Source organism: Scyliorhinus canicula, chromosome 2 (genome assembly GCF_902713615.1).
Source record: "Scyliorhinus canicula chromosome 2, sScyCan1.1, whole genome shotgun sequence".
In the NCBI taxonomy this organism is placed as follows: Eukaryota; Metazoa; Chordata; class Chondrichthyes; order Carcharhiniformes; family Scyliorhinidae; genus Scyliorhinus; species Scyliorhinus canicula.
The window spans coordinates 176,055,580-176,070,643 of NC_052147.1; the positions used below are offsets into that span (position 1 = coordinate 176,055,580).

The following is a 15,064-nucleotide window of genomic DNA, read 5'->3' on the forward strand; positions in this document are numbered from 1 at the left end:
ATAGCGAGGCTAGGAATAGGGAGAGAGTGCAGTTGAACACGTGGCTGCAGGAATGGTGTAGGAGGGAGGGCTTCAGGTATTTGGATAATTGGAGCGCATTCTGGGGAAGGTGGGACCTGTACAAGCAGGACGGGTTGCATCTGAACCAGAGGGGCACCAATATCCTGGGGGGGAGGTTTTCTAGTACTCTTCGGGAGGGTTTAAACTAATTTGGCAGGGGAATGGGAACAGGATCTGTAGTCCAGCAACTAAGGAAGCTGATATTTAGGACGCCAAAGCACGTAGTGATGCAGTGGGGAAGGTAACACTGACAAAGGAGAGTACTTGCAGGCAAGGAGATGGGTTGAAGTGTGTATACTTTAATGCAAGAAGCATCAGGAATAAGGTGGGTGAACTTAAGGCATGGATCGGTACTTGGGACTACGATGTGGTGGCCATCACGGAAACTTGGATAGAAGAGGGGCAGAAATGGTTGTTGGAGGTCCCTGGTTATAGATGTTTCAACAATATTAGGGAGGATGGTAAAAGAGGTGGGGGGGGTGGCATTGTTAATTAGTGATAGTATAACAGCTGCAGAAAGGCAGTTCGAGGGGGATCGGCCTACTGAGGTAATATGGGTTGAAGTCAGAAATAGGAAAGGAGCAGTCACCTTGTTGGGAGTTTTCTATAGGCCCCCCAATAGCAGCAGAGATGTGGAGGAACAGATTGGGAAACAGATTTTGGAAAGGTGCAGAAGTCACAGGGTAGTAATCATGGGTGACTTCAACTTCCCAAGCATTGAGTGGAAACTCTTTAGATCAAATAGTTTGGATGGGGTAGTGTTTGTGCAGTGTGTCCAGGAAGCTTTTCTAACACAGTATGTAGATTGTCCGACCAGAGGGGAGGCCATATTGGATTTAGTACTTGGTAATGAACCAGGGCGAGTGATAGATTTGTTAGTGGGGGAGCATTTTGGAGGCAGTGACCACAATTCTATGACTTTCACTTTAGTTATGGAGAGGGATAGATGCGTGCAACAGGGCAAGGTTTATAATTGGGGGAAGGGTAAATACAATGCTGTCAGACAAGAATTGAAGTGCAGAAGTTGGGAACATAGGCTGTCAGGGAAGGACACAAGTGAAATGTGGAATTTGTTCAAGGAACAGGTACTGCGTGTCTTTAATATGTATGTCCCTGTCAGGCAGGGAAGAGATGGTCGAGTGAGGGAACCATGGTTGACAAGAGAGGTTGAATGTCTTGTTAAGAGGAAGAAGGAGACTTATATAAGGCTGAAGAAACAAGGTTCAGACAGGGCGCTGGAGGGATACAAGATAGCCAGGAGGGAACTGAAGAAAGGGATTAGGAGAGCTAAGAGAGGGCATGAAAAATCTTTGGCAGGTAGGATCAAGGAAAACCCCAAGGCCTTTTACACATATGTGAGAAATATGAGAATGACTAGAGCGAGGGTAGGTCCGATCAAGGACAGTAGCGGGAGATTGTGTATTGAGTCTGAAGAGATAGGAGAGGTCTTGAACAAGTATTTTTCTTCAGTATTTACAAACGAGAGGGGCCATATTGTTGGAGAGGACAGTGTGAAACAGACTGATAAGCTCGAGGAGATACTTGTCAGGAAGGAAGATGTGTTGCGCGTTTTGAAAAACTTGAGGATAGACAAGTCCCCCGGGCCTGACGGGATATATCCAAGGATTCTATGGGAAGCAAGAAATGAAATTGCAGAGCCGTTGGCAATGATCTTTTCGTCCTTGCTGTCAACAGGGGTGGTACCAGAGGATTGGAGAGTGGCGAATGTCGTGACCCTGTTCAAAAAAGGGAATAGAGATAACCCTGGGAATTACAGGCCAGTTAGTCTTACTTCGGTGGTAGGCAAAGTAATGGAAAGGGTACTGAGGGATAGGATTTCTGAACATCTGGAAAGGCACTGCTTGATTAGGGATAGTCAGCACGGATTTGTGAGGGGTAGGTCTTGCCTTACAAGTCTTATTGACTTCTTTGAGGAGGTGACCAAGCATGTGGATGACGGTAAAGCAGTGGATGTAGTGTACATGGATTTTAGTAAGGCATTTGATAAGGTTCCCCATTGTAGGCTTGTGCAGAAAGTAAGGAGGCATGGGATAGTGGGAAATTTGGCCAGTTGGATAACAAACTGGCTAACCGATAGAAGACAGAGAGTGGTGGTGGATGGCAAATATTCAGCCTGGAGCCCAGTTATCAGTGGTGTACCGCAGGGATCAGTTCTGGGTCCTCTGCTGTTTGTGATTTTCATTAACGACTTGGATGAGGGAGTTGAAGGGGGGGTCAGTAAATTTGCAGATGATACGAAGATTGGTGGAGTTGTGGATCGTGAGGAGGGCTGTTGTCGGCTTCAAAGAGACATAGATAGAATGCAGAGCTGGGCTGAGAAGTGGCAGATGGAGTTTAACCCTGACAAGTGTGAGGTTGTCCATTTTGGAAGGACAAATATGAATGCAGAATACAGGGTTAACGGTAGGGTTCTTGGCAATGTGGAGGAGCAGAGAGATCTTGGGGTCTATGTTAATAGATCTTTGAAAGTTGCCACTCAAGTGGATAGAGCTGTGAAGAAGGCCTATGGTGTGCTAGCGTTCATTAGCAGAGGGATTGAATTTAAGAGCCGCGAGGTGATGATGAAGCTGTACAAAACCTTGGTCAGTCCACATTTGGAGTACTGTGTGCAGTTCTGGTCGCCTCATTTTAGGAAGGATGTGGAAGCTTTGGAAAAGGTGCAAAGGAGATTTACCAGGGTGTTGCCTGGAATGGAGAGTAGGTCATACGAGGAAAGGTTGAGGGTGCTAGGCCTTTTCTCATTAGAACGGAGAAGGATGAGGGGCGACTTGATAGAGGTTTATAAGATGATTAGGGGAATAGATAGAGTAGACAGTCAGAGACTTTTTCCCCGGTGGAACACACCATTACAAGGGGACATAAATTTAAGATAAATAGTGGAAGATATAGAGGGGATGTCAGAGGTAGGTTCTTTACCCAGAGAGTAGTGGGGGCATGGAATACACTGCCTGTGGAAGTAGTTGAGTCGGAAACGTTAGGGACCTTCAAGCGGCTGTTGGATAGGTACATGGATTAGGGTAGAATAATGGAGTGTAGGTTAACTTCTTAAGGGCAGCACGGTAGCATTGTGGATAGCACAATTGCTTCACAGCTCCAGGGTCCCAAGTTCGATTTCGACTTGGGTCACTGTCTGTGTGGAGTCTGCACATCCTCCCCGTGACTGCGTGGGTTTCCTCCGGGTACTCCGGTTTCCTCCCACAGTCCAAAGATGTGCAGGTTGGGTGGATTGGCCATGAAAAATTGTCCAAAATTCTATGATTAACCTAGGACAAAAGTTCGGCGCAACATCATGGGCCGAAGGGCCTGTTCTGTGCTGTATTTCTCTATCTCTATCTATCTTTCTCTATCTCTAAAAAAAAAGTGAAAGAAGAAAGATTGATTCTGAATAGATCAGACTCTGGCATCTCTTTACGTCTCCCTCTCTCCACCTTTTGTGCCTTCACTTACTGGCTCCTATTTAATTTCTTCATCATTCATCCAACTGTAATACTCTGATTTGAAACTGGCAGTTAGGTTTAATGCATTCATCAATCAGACAAGTTAATCACTGTAAAATTGTAAAATCTGGGATATTTTAAATAGTGTTCTTTATCCCATTATCTCACTGTATTAATATGATTTGGTTTTCAATATTATATTCATAACTTAAATTCTAATTTAATTTACATCAAATTCTGTGCGTAAATTTGCCCTTTTCATGCATCTTCAAGGAATGATAGGATAATTTAGATTACGTTTGTCAAAGAATACCACTTAATTTTTGAGTTATTCAACAATGATGGCAACAATCATTTTGCTCACTATAGGTCCTAAATTCCACCATTCATCCACCTCTGGTGCACCCAGGGATTTTCAGTTTCCTGGAATTATTCATTTCATAATAAGGAAAGTTAGAAGTAGAGTTTATTTCTTCTTGCAATTAGATTGTAGTGTTTGTAACTGCCCTGGAAGTAACGTATTTTGTAGCTGAGCCAAACACTCATAATGAGCCCATATGGAGGAGATGTCTGGCCATCTTTTGCTGGTACAGTTCCCAGAGATGTTAATTATGAATACTTAACTCAGCTCCAAGACTCTCAAATGCATTAGTGCAGCAGGGGCCTATTTGGTCAAACTGAAATGGAGTGTTTACTTTGCCTGATTGACATTTTTATGAGGTTATAATAATTTATTCCTTCTGTGATCTCTTTTGTCAATGCCTGCATGCTTATTTGGAAAAGATTAAGAGGTGTGAAGTGGGTAAACCTTCTGTTATTGACACTATAAAGGCTCTGTCTGATTGACACTTACATAGGGTTATAGGTGTTTTTCCCTGTCTGGGTCATTGGTATTGTACATAGCACATACTGGGTACATAAAATGGAGTTGCACTTTCTCCTGGATTCTCCATCTTAAACCTTCAAGCTCTTTGAAGACAGAATGAATTAACACCAAGCTACACAATATTTACCTTTGATATTTGAGCTGCTTTACCTCACAAAAGGCAAAAGCAAGCAGGTCTGACAAGAAACTTGATATAATCAACATAGTTTATGTTCGCATACAAAAATGAAGACCATTCATATGGTAACCCACTCTGCTGGGTACCTAACTTAATGTAAAAGCATAAACTCTCCCATGGCAGACAGCTACCACTTGACTAACATTCTGGTGTGTGTGTGTGTGTGTGTTACAAAACATGCTATAAACTGCACAAGTTTAAGCCTTTATAAATGGAAAAATAGCTAAAGAGTCCTGAGCTATGACATTGATGACATCACAGATGAGGACATAAAATACTCAGTAAGCTTCAGACCTTGTTAGTTAATCTCATATATTTGGAAGGCCAATCTTCTTATTGATCTGAAAATTTGTCTATCCATGATAATTGTTTCCTATTACCAGAGGAAATAACCTTGAATCTAGTTTAAATGTTAAATGTTTCCCCTAATTTACTTGAAGATTCTCCGATTGGAAATAGTTGGATTATGGTGCTCATAACTTAAACATTTTGAAATCTCAAGGACTTTTGGCATGATTCTTTGGCCTTGTTGCGCTCTCACTCAAGCATAATGAGGCCAGTGAACAGCAGGAGGGACCAAAAATGAGATCCGTGCCAGGCGCCAAACAGTTTGTGATGCAACCGACCCGTGCCGTGGGCGAAATCGAGAACTCGCCGTATCATGGCGAGAAACCAATTATCACCACTTAGGCCCCATTTCCGTACAATTAATGAGAACGAGCCCATATCGAACGGCCTCCCATCATTCAGCGGCTTCCCCAGAAAATGCTCACGCTGGTGCCGATTAGTATTCCTTTTGAAAAACATGAACCTGGCGGAAGGGCTTCTATGGAGACCCAAGGAGGTGAGTAGCCATCTTTGCTCACAGGCAAAAAGCCTGTGCTGGGCTTGCCACTCCATTGCTCAGTGAGGGGGTTGGGGGCCCTCCACAGGGGTGGACTGGTGTGGGGGGTTGCCTGGAGAGATGGGCAAAGAGTCCGGGGATCGGCCCATATTGTGGAAGGAAGTGACAGAAGCATCATAATGGTTTTGCGAAAAGGTGTTTAATGTGTTGCACAAACCCCACACTTGATGGTTCCACACCCAACCCCCACCCATCCCCCTGGTGCCCTCAGTGATCCTCAATTTTCCCTCCTAGCTCTACCACTACGTCTAGGTGTTTCCCCAGGATGCACATCAGAGATGGAGGCAGCCAGCTGCTTACCTCATCCCATGGCCCTCAATGCCCCTTGCGGGTCGGAGGGCCCGGCTTACTTGTCGGCGCCACATGCACAGCTGTGCCACCCAGTCCCATCTGCTGACTGCGAGATACAACCTCATCAGAGGGGTGAAACTTGAGGAGGCTGGTGGTCAACATCATCAGTCCATGGGTTGGATCTGACTTGGCACCCGGAACCCCCTCCTCCCGATCAGTGCTTTAGGGCCCTGAGGTCCACCTGGGAATGCCCCTGCATCATCTGGCTCTGCCAGCCGTGACACTTCCCTATGGCCCACACCATCGTGTTGACACCCTGAGTGATGCTCCTCAGTGACTGGGACAAGCTCTGCAGCGCCTCTGCCATGCCCTTCTGAGATTGGAACATGTCCAGCAGAACCTCATTAAGGTTGGCCTGCGACTGGGGGATATCCCCGAGTCGGCCATTCGGCCATCACCAACTCTGCAACGCCTTGGACACCTTCACTCATGGTGCTGACATTGTGCATCAGGCTCTCCACTGTGGTTGCCATGCTGGCAGTGTTGACCTTTGTGCCACGCATTGCTGGCGTCATCCCCTGCGCCCCTAACCTCTGGGACTCCTCCAAGTGGCTATGGGTCTGCTGGAATGATGCTGACATCTACCTCAGAATGCCCAGGTTGGTCCCTACTGTCTCCATCAGCTTCAGGTACCTCTGCACCACAGGTTCAGCATCAGGCTGGGACCCAGCTGGGCCCTGGGATCCAGCAGCCCTCCGATTCCTGTCTCGCCTGGTGGTTCTTGCCTCCAGCTGATGCACGTTCTCAACAGTGTGGTGCTCACCAGATTGTGCTTGGAAGCCTGTCCCACTAATATGCCCCACCGAGGTATGTGTATCTGCGCTGGTGGAGGATGGGGCTGACAGCTGTGCCTCGATCACGATTGCATCCTCGGAGCTCTCCTCCAAGGTGTTCTCCTCAGGAATCAGGAGAGGGAGCCATCAGCTGGAGGACCTGTGGCAGAATGGACATGTGGTCAGTAGGAGGGATGGGTCAGTCAGTAAGGCAATCACTGCTCACGCTTTACAGGTCCCCTGGGTGGAGCCCGGTGCTTCCTCACCTCTGTGGCATCCACCAACCTCCACGTGGCCACCCCAGTCACCCCTATGGCCTGCTCCTCGATGGAAGTGAGGATTCTTAAGCCCGGCACCCCTCCGCCAGTCTGGGCCCTTTCCCGATGATTATGGGAGAGCTTTTCCTGAGGAGACACAGAGAGGCATTGTTAGCAACACGCATAGTTCATAGTGGTGGAGAGGGGGTGTGAAGGAGGGGTTGGGGATTGAGGAGGTGCAGGGAGGGCCGAGGCTCACATGGGGCGTTAGGGGGTTGAATGCTCCCTTGTTGGCGGGGAGGGGGTGGTGTGGGGGCATTGGTGTCTACTCACTCGTGCTGCCTGGTGTAGATTGTTGACCATTTTGCAGCACTGAAGGCCAGTCCTCCTGGTCATACCATCCGAGCTCTCAGCTGCCATCACCTCATCCAGGGGAGCACTGGCTGCCTTGCGGCTTCGGGACCCTCTGTGTCAGGGCATCCCTCCTGGCCTCCACTGCATCTGGGAGTCTCCCCAGGTCAGCATCTCCGAATCGTGGGGTCGGTCTCTTGGGCACAATTGTTGTGAGCTGGCTGGTGTTGGCAAGTGCAGCCCTAGTGCTGCTTGACCTTGTCAGCGGGAGGGGGGGTTGGCGAGCGCGGTTCCGGGGAATCAGCTGGCGAGCCTTCATTTGCGACGAGAACCCCGTGAGGCCTCGTTAAGTGGACCAATTAACTATGAATTGCGTTGCTGCCCTCGCTGGGCTGAGCGTTGGGAAGCTTGCAGCAATTCCTGGCCGCTACCACACTTGGAAATTTTACCGGAGAATTGGGCCCTTTATCATTTTTTCTTGGAAGTTATGTATGGATAGTGGTAATTTTCATGGGAGTCAACCTGATACCCTGCCCTAACTTCAGCAGGTAATCAGCGGAGACACACCAATCATGTCCATTTCTACTGTTTCTGCAGAATTTCTGCTGAAGTTGCAGTGGTAGAGCTTTGAAATTGACATAATTTGCAAAATTTTTCCTTGCAGAATTCCACAGTGCAAGGCCAACCTCCCTTCTTAAAAAAGGTAGAACAAGCCCTTTTCTATATCTATTCTTTCTTTCGGTGTCTCTTCTGATTCAATTTATTGGGTCATATAGCCAACTCACTTTCCATGATACTATTTTGATAGATTACATGAACATCCTGTGCGGCAGTTTGACATAAATTTAATGCCGGCTGCAGGGATATTTTCTAACAGCACAGTGATCAGAACAATTTATTGTCCTTTTGAAAGCTGCTGTGAAGATTCTTTAGATCAGGGTCTATTGTTCGAATGACGAACTGTGAACACTTCTTTAAACCCCTTTACATTACAGCTACCCAATACAGCAAAAACATTATTAGAGACATTCCAGAGGCATGAATGATCCCTTGCCATTGTTTGTTGAAGGGTTTCACCTCATAGGGAGGCAGTTTCTTAAGTGCTTCCAACAGCAAAGATAAGAAGAGTGATGTAAAGTAGAAGCAGAATGATGCTCAACTTCCATTATTGTCAAACCTATCTGGACTATAAACAGGGCACATTTGGCAAGATGCACACCAGAACAATTACAGAAATAGTTCTATCAAAATAAAGAAGCATTAGAGAAGAAAGAACAGTTGTCTTGAAATGCCCCTCTCAGTTTTGCATACATGTAAGGAGAATCTACAATAATTTAGGCCAAATTTAAAAATCCCTTATTCCAATAGTTAATTCATGAAGAATTTTCCACAAAAGAGTTTAATCCCTTCAAATCCAGGGCTTATGGCAAAATTTTAAAAAGGTGAGATATTTCCCTACTCTCTTAATAATCAACAAAATAACTATTTTCGAATTAGTCACATGTTCTAATCTGTGACAAAGTCACAGTAATTGATAGGTTAATTGTATAGGATAAAAGTAGGTAAGGATGATAAGTAGGTAAAAGGTTGTCAATGCTCAAAGTAGAAAAGTATCTCAGCCCAATTGGGATGTATTCTTAGGTTAAGGGAAGGAATGGTGGAAACTGGAGACTTTGGCCATGATCTTTCAATATTTTAGGAAAGGTGTCAGAGGACTGGAGGATTGCAAATGTTACACATTGTTTTTTAAAAAGGAAAAGGGATAAACCTGGAAACTACAGGTTTAATCAGCCTAAAGTCAGCAGGGAAACATTTTCACTGACATTTATTTGGGATAAAATTAATTGGCACTTGGAATTATATAAAATAGAATCATGAAATGTTTCCAGCACAGAAGGAAACCATTCAGCCTGTTATGCTGTGTCAATGCCAATTTTCTGCAAGAGCCACTCAGCTAGTCCCATAACCACCGCCTTTTCCCAGTAGCCCGAAAACTGTTTTCTCTTTGGTAAATTATTCAATTCTCTTTTGAAAGCCACAATTGAATCTATGTGCATGTGTGTGTGTGTGTATTATGTCTTGAGGTTCCCATAAATTTGACATAATCACACTTTCAGTCTCATGCTGGAGCTTTGCAACTCTTCATGTGGGTGGTGATTGATACATTGTTGCTCAGTGTCCTGATTGTAGTGCAGTAGTGAGTGATGTGACATTGTGTACATAACAATAGAGTTCCTAACTCTCTACTAAATACCATATAAGTATATATAATATATAAATAAAAGGTAGCATGAATTTGTTAAAGGCGAGTCATGTTTCCCCTGATCAACTTTTTTTTTTTTTTTTAATTTTTTTTATTAGAATTTTTTGCAGAAAATATAACAAAAAGTATAGCAAAAAGCAGTAATATGCAACTAACAGCCCCATAACACCCACAATTCCCCCCATACCGTAACATCACATGTATCACATTCCCCCACCCCCCCCAAACAAGAGAACTTAACCATAAATTAAAATTAGATAAATCAAATTTAAATAAAATAAGCTAACATAATCAATGCCCCCCCCCCCCCCCCCCCCCGGGTTGCTGCTGCTACTGTCCCAGTACCCTATCGTTGAGCCAGAAAGTCGAGGAAAGGTTGCCACCGTTTAAAGAACCCTTGCACCGATCCTCTCAGGGCGAATTTAACCTTCTCAAGCTTAATAAAGCCCGCCATGTCATTGATCCAGGTCTCCACGCTTGGGGGCCTCGCGTCCTTCCACTGTAGCAAAATCCTTCGCCGGGCTACTAGGGACGCAAAGGCCAGCACACCGGCCTCTTTCGCCTCCTGCACTCCCGGCTCTACCCCAACCCCAAAGATCGCGAGTCCCCATCCTGGCTTGACCCTGGATCCCACCACCCTTGACACCGTCCTCGCCACCCCCTTCCAGAACTCCTCCAATGCCGGGCATGCCCAGAACATATGGGCATGGTTCGCTGGACTCCCCGAGCACCTGACACACCTGTCTTCACCCCCAACGAACCTATTCATCCTCGTCCCAGTCATGTGGGCCCTATGCAGCACCTTGAATTGGATGAGGCTAAGCCGCGCACACGAGGAGGAAGAATTTACCCTCTCCAGGGCATCAGCCCATGTCCCGTCTTCGATCTGTTCCCCCAGTTCCCCCTCCCACTTCGTTTTCAGCTCCTCTACTGACGCCTCTTCCTTCTCCTGCATAAGCTTGTAGATATCGGATATCTTCCCCTCCCCGACCCAGACCCCCGAGAGCACCCTGTCACTCACCCCCTTCGCGGGGAGCGCAGGGAATCCCTCCACCTGCCGTCTAGCAAATGCCTTTACCTGCAGATATCTAAACATGTTTCCCGGCGGGAGCCCAAATTTCTCTTCCAACTCCCCCAGGCTCGCAAACCTTCCGTCGATAAACAGGTCCTTCAGCTGTCTAATGCCCGCTCTATACCATCCCTGAAATCCCCCATCCATGTTCCCCGGGACGAACCTATGGTTCCCCCTTAACGGAGCCTCCATCGAGCCCCCCACTTCTCCCCTATGTCGCCTCCACTGCCCCCAAATCTTGAGGGTAGCCGCCACCACCGGACTCGTGGTATACCTCGTGGGAGGGAGCGGCCACGGCGCCGTTACCAGGGCCCCCAGGCTTGTATCCCCACAGGACGCTCTCTCCATCCGTTTCCATGCTGCCCCCTCCCCCTCCATCACCCACTTACGCACCATCGACACGTTGGCCGCCCAGTAATACCCCGAGAGGTTGGGCAACGCCAGCCCCCCCCCATCCCTACTCCGCTCCAAGAAGACCCTCTTCACCCTCGGGGTGCCCTCCCCTGATCAACTTGATTGAGTTCTTTGAAGTAACAAGGAGGTTTGATGAAAGCGATGTGTTTGATATTGTTTATGTGGATTTTTAAAAGTAGTTTGATAAAGTAGCGTACAATAAGATCTGTTGGTAAATTTAAAACCAATAGCATTAAAGGGGCAGTGATTGGTTGAATAAAGAATTGGCTCAGAGACAGAATAAGAGAGTTGCAGTAAATTGGCCATCAGTCTAGAGGGAGTTCTACAGTGGTGACCCACAGGCATTAGTATTCGGACCCCTGCTCTTCCTGGACATATTAATGGCTTGGGCATAAAAGGTGTAATTTCAAATTATGCATTAGGTAGAACGAGGTAATATGAACAAAATGGTGCAATTTTAAAGGGGTTTCAGAATACAGTATGTACATAAATGATTAAAGGTGGCAAGATAAACTGAGGACAATGGGCAGGATTTACCCACCAACCCGCCGTGTGTGTTTCGGTGGCAGAGGCGTCCCGCCAGCGGGATCTACCGGTCCCATTGCTGTCAACGGGATTTCCTGTTGACTGTACCTCTCGTCGCTGAGAAACCCGTGCACTGGCGTGGGACAGGAATATCCTCCCGGTGTGAACAGCAGGTAAATCCCACCCAATGTTTTTCTTTCAATTATAAAAAAATTGTATAAATAGAAGCAAGTTGTGCTTCATAAATCACTGGTTAGGAGCTGGTTTGAGAATTATGTCCAATTCATTAGATAATTTAGATACTTTAGGACGAATGTGAAACCTGTAGAAATGATGTGGCGATTTTCTAGCATAGTACGAGGATGCAGTAATAAGTGCAGAGACGAAAGAACCTGGTATTCTTCTGCTTAGAATAGAAAAGGCTAAGGAAAGTTTTAACTGAGGTATTCAAAATTGTGAAGGGTTTAATAGACTATATAAGGAGAAACTGTCTTCAGTGACAACAGGTTTGATCAGAGGATACAGATTTAGGGTAATTAGCAGAGGAACCAGAGGCGATATGAGGACAAAATGTTTATGAAGCAAGTTATTATGATCTGGAACTCATTGCCTGAAAGGGCGGTGGAAAGAGATTCCATAATAACTTGCAAAAGTGATTTGGATAAATACTTGAAATATTTCTTAATGTATTTTATGATTTAATCAAACCGAGCATTTAATTTTAATATCCTGCATGAGTAGTTATCGGATAATTCAATATGTTATGAAATATCAACTTTTATTTGTTTATAATTCATCTAGTGAAATATCAGGAAAGGGGCATTCCAGCAGATGTTTGATGGAAATTTAAATTTTCCAGCTGCCGCTGGGATCGTCCTGTCCTGCCAAAAGTCAGAGGGCTTGGCTGGGCTGACAAATCTACTATGGTGGGTCCCATAGAATTCCTACAGTGCAGAAGGAGGCCATTCGGCTCATCGAGTCTGCACCAATCCTCTGTAGGAGCACCATAACCTAAGCCCGCTATCCTGCTCTATCTCCGTAACACCATTGCCCACCTAACTGGCACATCTTTGGACACGAAGGTTCAATTTAGAATGGCCAATCCACCCAACGTGCACATAGAACATAGAACAGTACAGCACAGAACAGGCCCTTCGGCCCTCGATGTTGTGCCGAGCAATGATCACCCTACTCAAACCCACGTATCCACCCTATACCCGTAAGCCAAGAACACCCCCCCCCCCCCCCTTAACCTTACTTTTTAGGACACTACGGGCAATTTATCATGGCCAATCCACCTAACCCGCACATCTTTGGACTGTGGGAGGAAACCGGAGCACCCGGAGGAAACCCACGCACACACGGGGAGGACGTGCAGACTCCGCACAGACAGTGACCCAGCCGGGAATCGAACCTGGGACTCTGGAGCTGTGAAGCATTTATGCTAACCACCATGCTAGGACATGTTTGGTCCTGCTGTAGCAGTGCTGGAAGATCCTAGCCGTTGCCTTTTTACTCCTTTCCAAAAATTGGGTTTCCAAAAATTTCTACTTCAAAATACTGCAGAAGAAATTAAGGCACAGAGTTTGTCACTGATTCATTTAACCAACTCCTTTAATTCTCTATCACTCGCAGACCATCATATGTAAATTGACACGTTAAACTTATAGCCTTCCGGCCCTTAAAATAGAAGAGTGCGGGTTCAAGCTGCACTTCACTGACTTGACCATATAATGTAGGCTGGTATTCCAGCACAATACTGACATCGAATCACAGAATTGTTACAGTGTAACAGTGTAACACAGAAGAAGGCCATTCAGCCCATCATGTCTGATCTGTCTCTCCAAATGAACATTGTGATTTACTGCCGTACTCCTGCCTTTCTCCTGTATCCCTGCACATTATTCCTATTAAAATAATCATCTTTTACCCTTTTGAGTGCCTGGATTGAACTCGCCTCCACCACACATCCAGGCAGTGCATTCCAGACCCGAACCACTTGTGTGCAAATCATTTTAAATCTGTACCCACTTGTTCTTGATTCTTTTACCAGCAGAAACAATTTCTCCCTATCTACTCTGTCCAGCCCCCTCATGATTCTGAACATCACTATCCATTGACCATTACTCTCTGCTTCCTATTGTTCATGTTGCTACTGTCTCTTTTATTCCACGAACTACAATTTTTCTCACAAGTCTGATGTTTGGCACTTTATTTAATGCCTTTTGAAAGTCCATGTACACCACATCAATAGCATTACCCTCAACAACCCTTTCTGTTACCTTTTCAAAAAACTCTAGTAAGTTTGTTAAACACAATTTACCCTTTAGAAATCCATGCTGGATCTTTCGAATCAACCTGTAGTTTTTCACATGACTACTAATTCTATCCCAAACAACTGATTCCAGAAGCTTGCCCATCACTAATGCTAAACTGACTGGCCTGTAATTGCTGGGGCTATCCTTGTAACCTTTTTTGAACAAGAACTCTCTGGGCTGCTGTCTTTCAGATGCAACATTAAACATTTTGTTTTCTCATATGGGCATAAAAGATTCAAGGGGCGATTCTCCGATATGGAGCCCAAGTGTTCGCGCCGTCGTGAACGGCGTCGCCTTTCACGATGGCGGGAACTGGCCACGGCACGACCAATTCTGGCCCTCACAGGGGGCCAGCACAGCGCTGAAGCGGTTTACGTCGCTTCAGCCTTCTTTTGCGGTGCCAAATTGGGGCAGCAGCAACCCGGGCATGCGCAGTTGGGCCGCGCCAACCTGCGCATGCGTGGGGGACTTCTTTAGTGCGCCGGCCCCGACCAACATGGCGTCGGTGTTCAGGGGCCGGCCACGCCATAAAGTAGGCCCGGTGGGGGAGAGGCCTGCCCGCTGATCGGTGGGCCCCGATCCCGGGCCAGACCCCATCGGAGACAGCCCCCCGGTGAAGGAGCCCCCCTCTTCCCCCGCACAGGCCGCCCCCCCAACCGTTCCCGCAGAGTTCCCGCCTGCAGCGACCAGGGTGAACGGCGCAGGCGGGACTCTGTCGTATCGTCGTGGCTGCTCGGCCCATCCGGGCCGGAGAATCAGCGGCCACGCCGAATCCAGCAGCCCGCGCCAAACGTGCCGTGTAAATGCCGCTGATTCTCCGCACCTAGGAGAATAGCGTGGCGCATTGGGGCATCGTGGCGTGGTTGCGGCGATTCTCCGGCGTGGGGCTCGGAGAATCGCCTCATCAATATCAGGATTTTAAAAAGAGTAGGGAGTTCTCCTGGTACATTTCAAAAATACTTTTTGCTGCAAAGCGGTTTGCAATGTCCTGTAACTATGTTAAGACACAATATGAATACTAATTATTTTGTTGCGGTGATATCCATTTCCAAGATCATTGAGCCCCCTTATCTATTTTATCTTGCCGGTCAGCTCTTCCCTGATTTACCCTGCTGTTTGTCTATTGCAGAGTCGATGAGAAGCAGCTCCAATGCCAGGCACTGCAGTGGCTGACAAACTGGTTTGAAAGTTGATAAATTGAATTTAAGCTCCTACAAGGCTCTATTTGCACTTTTGCTATTGTTTGCAGGTCGA

General features: G+C 46.6%; 1 protein-coding gene across 4 annotated transcripts in view; it reads left to right on the forward strand.

Moving 5' to 3' along the window:
- The window catches only part of LOC119961788 (E3 ubiquitin-protein ligase HECW2-like), a 514,237-nt gene that overhangs the window by 450,246 nt on the left and 48,927 nt on the right, over positions 1-15,064 (forward strand). The window contains exon 24 of one of the 4 annotated variants that reach the window (XM_038789112.1): positions 7,883-7,921. The exons of 2 other annotated variants lie outside the window; for them this stretch is intronic. In XM_038789112.1, the coding sequence (XP_038645040.1) occupies positions 7,883-7,916 (34 nt within the window). In that variant the 3' untranslated portion in view covers positions 7,917-7,921. Of the gene's footprint in view, positions 1-4,301; positions 4,317-7,882; positions 7,922-15,064 lie in introns of those variants that run through there. One more of the 4 variants, XM_038789110.1, reaches the window with a different exon arrangement.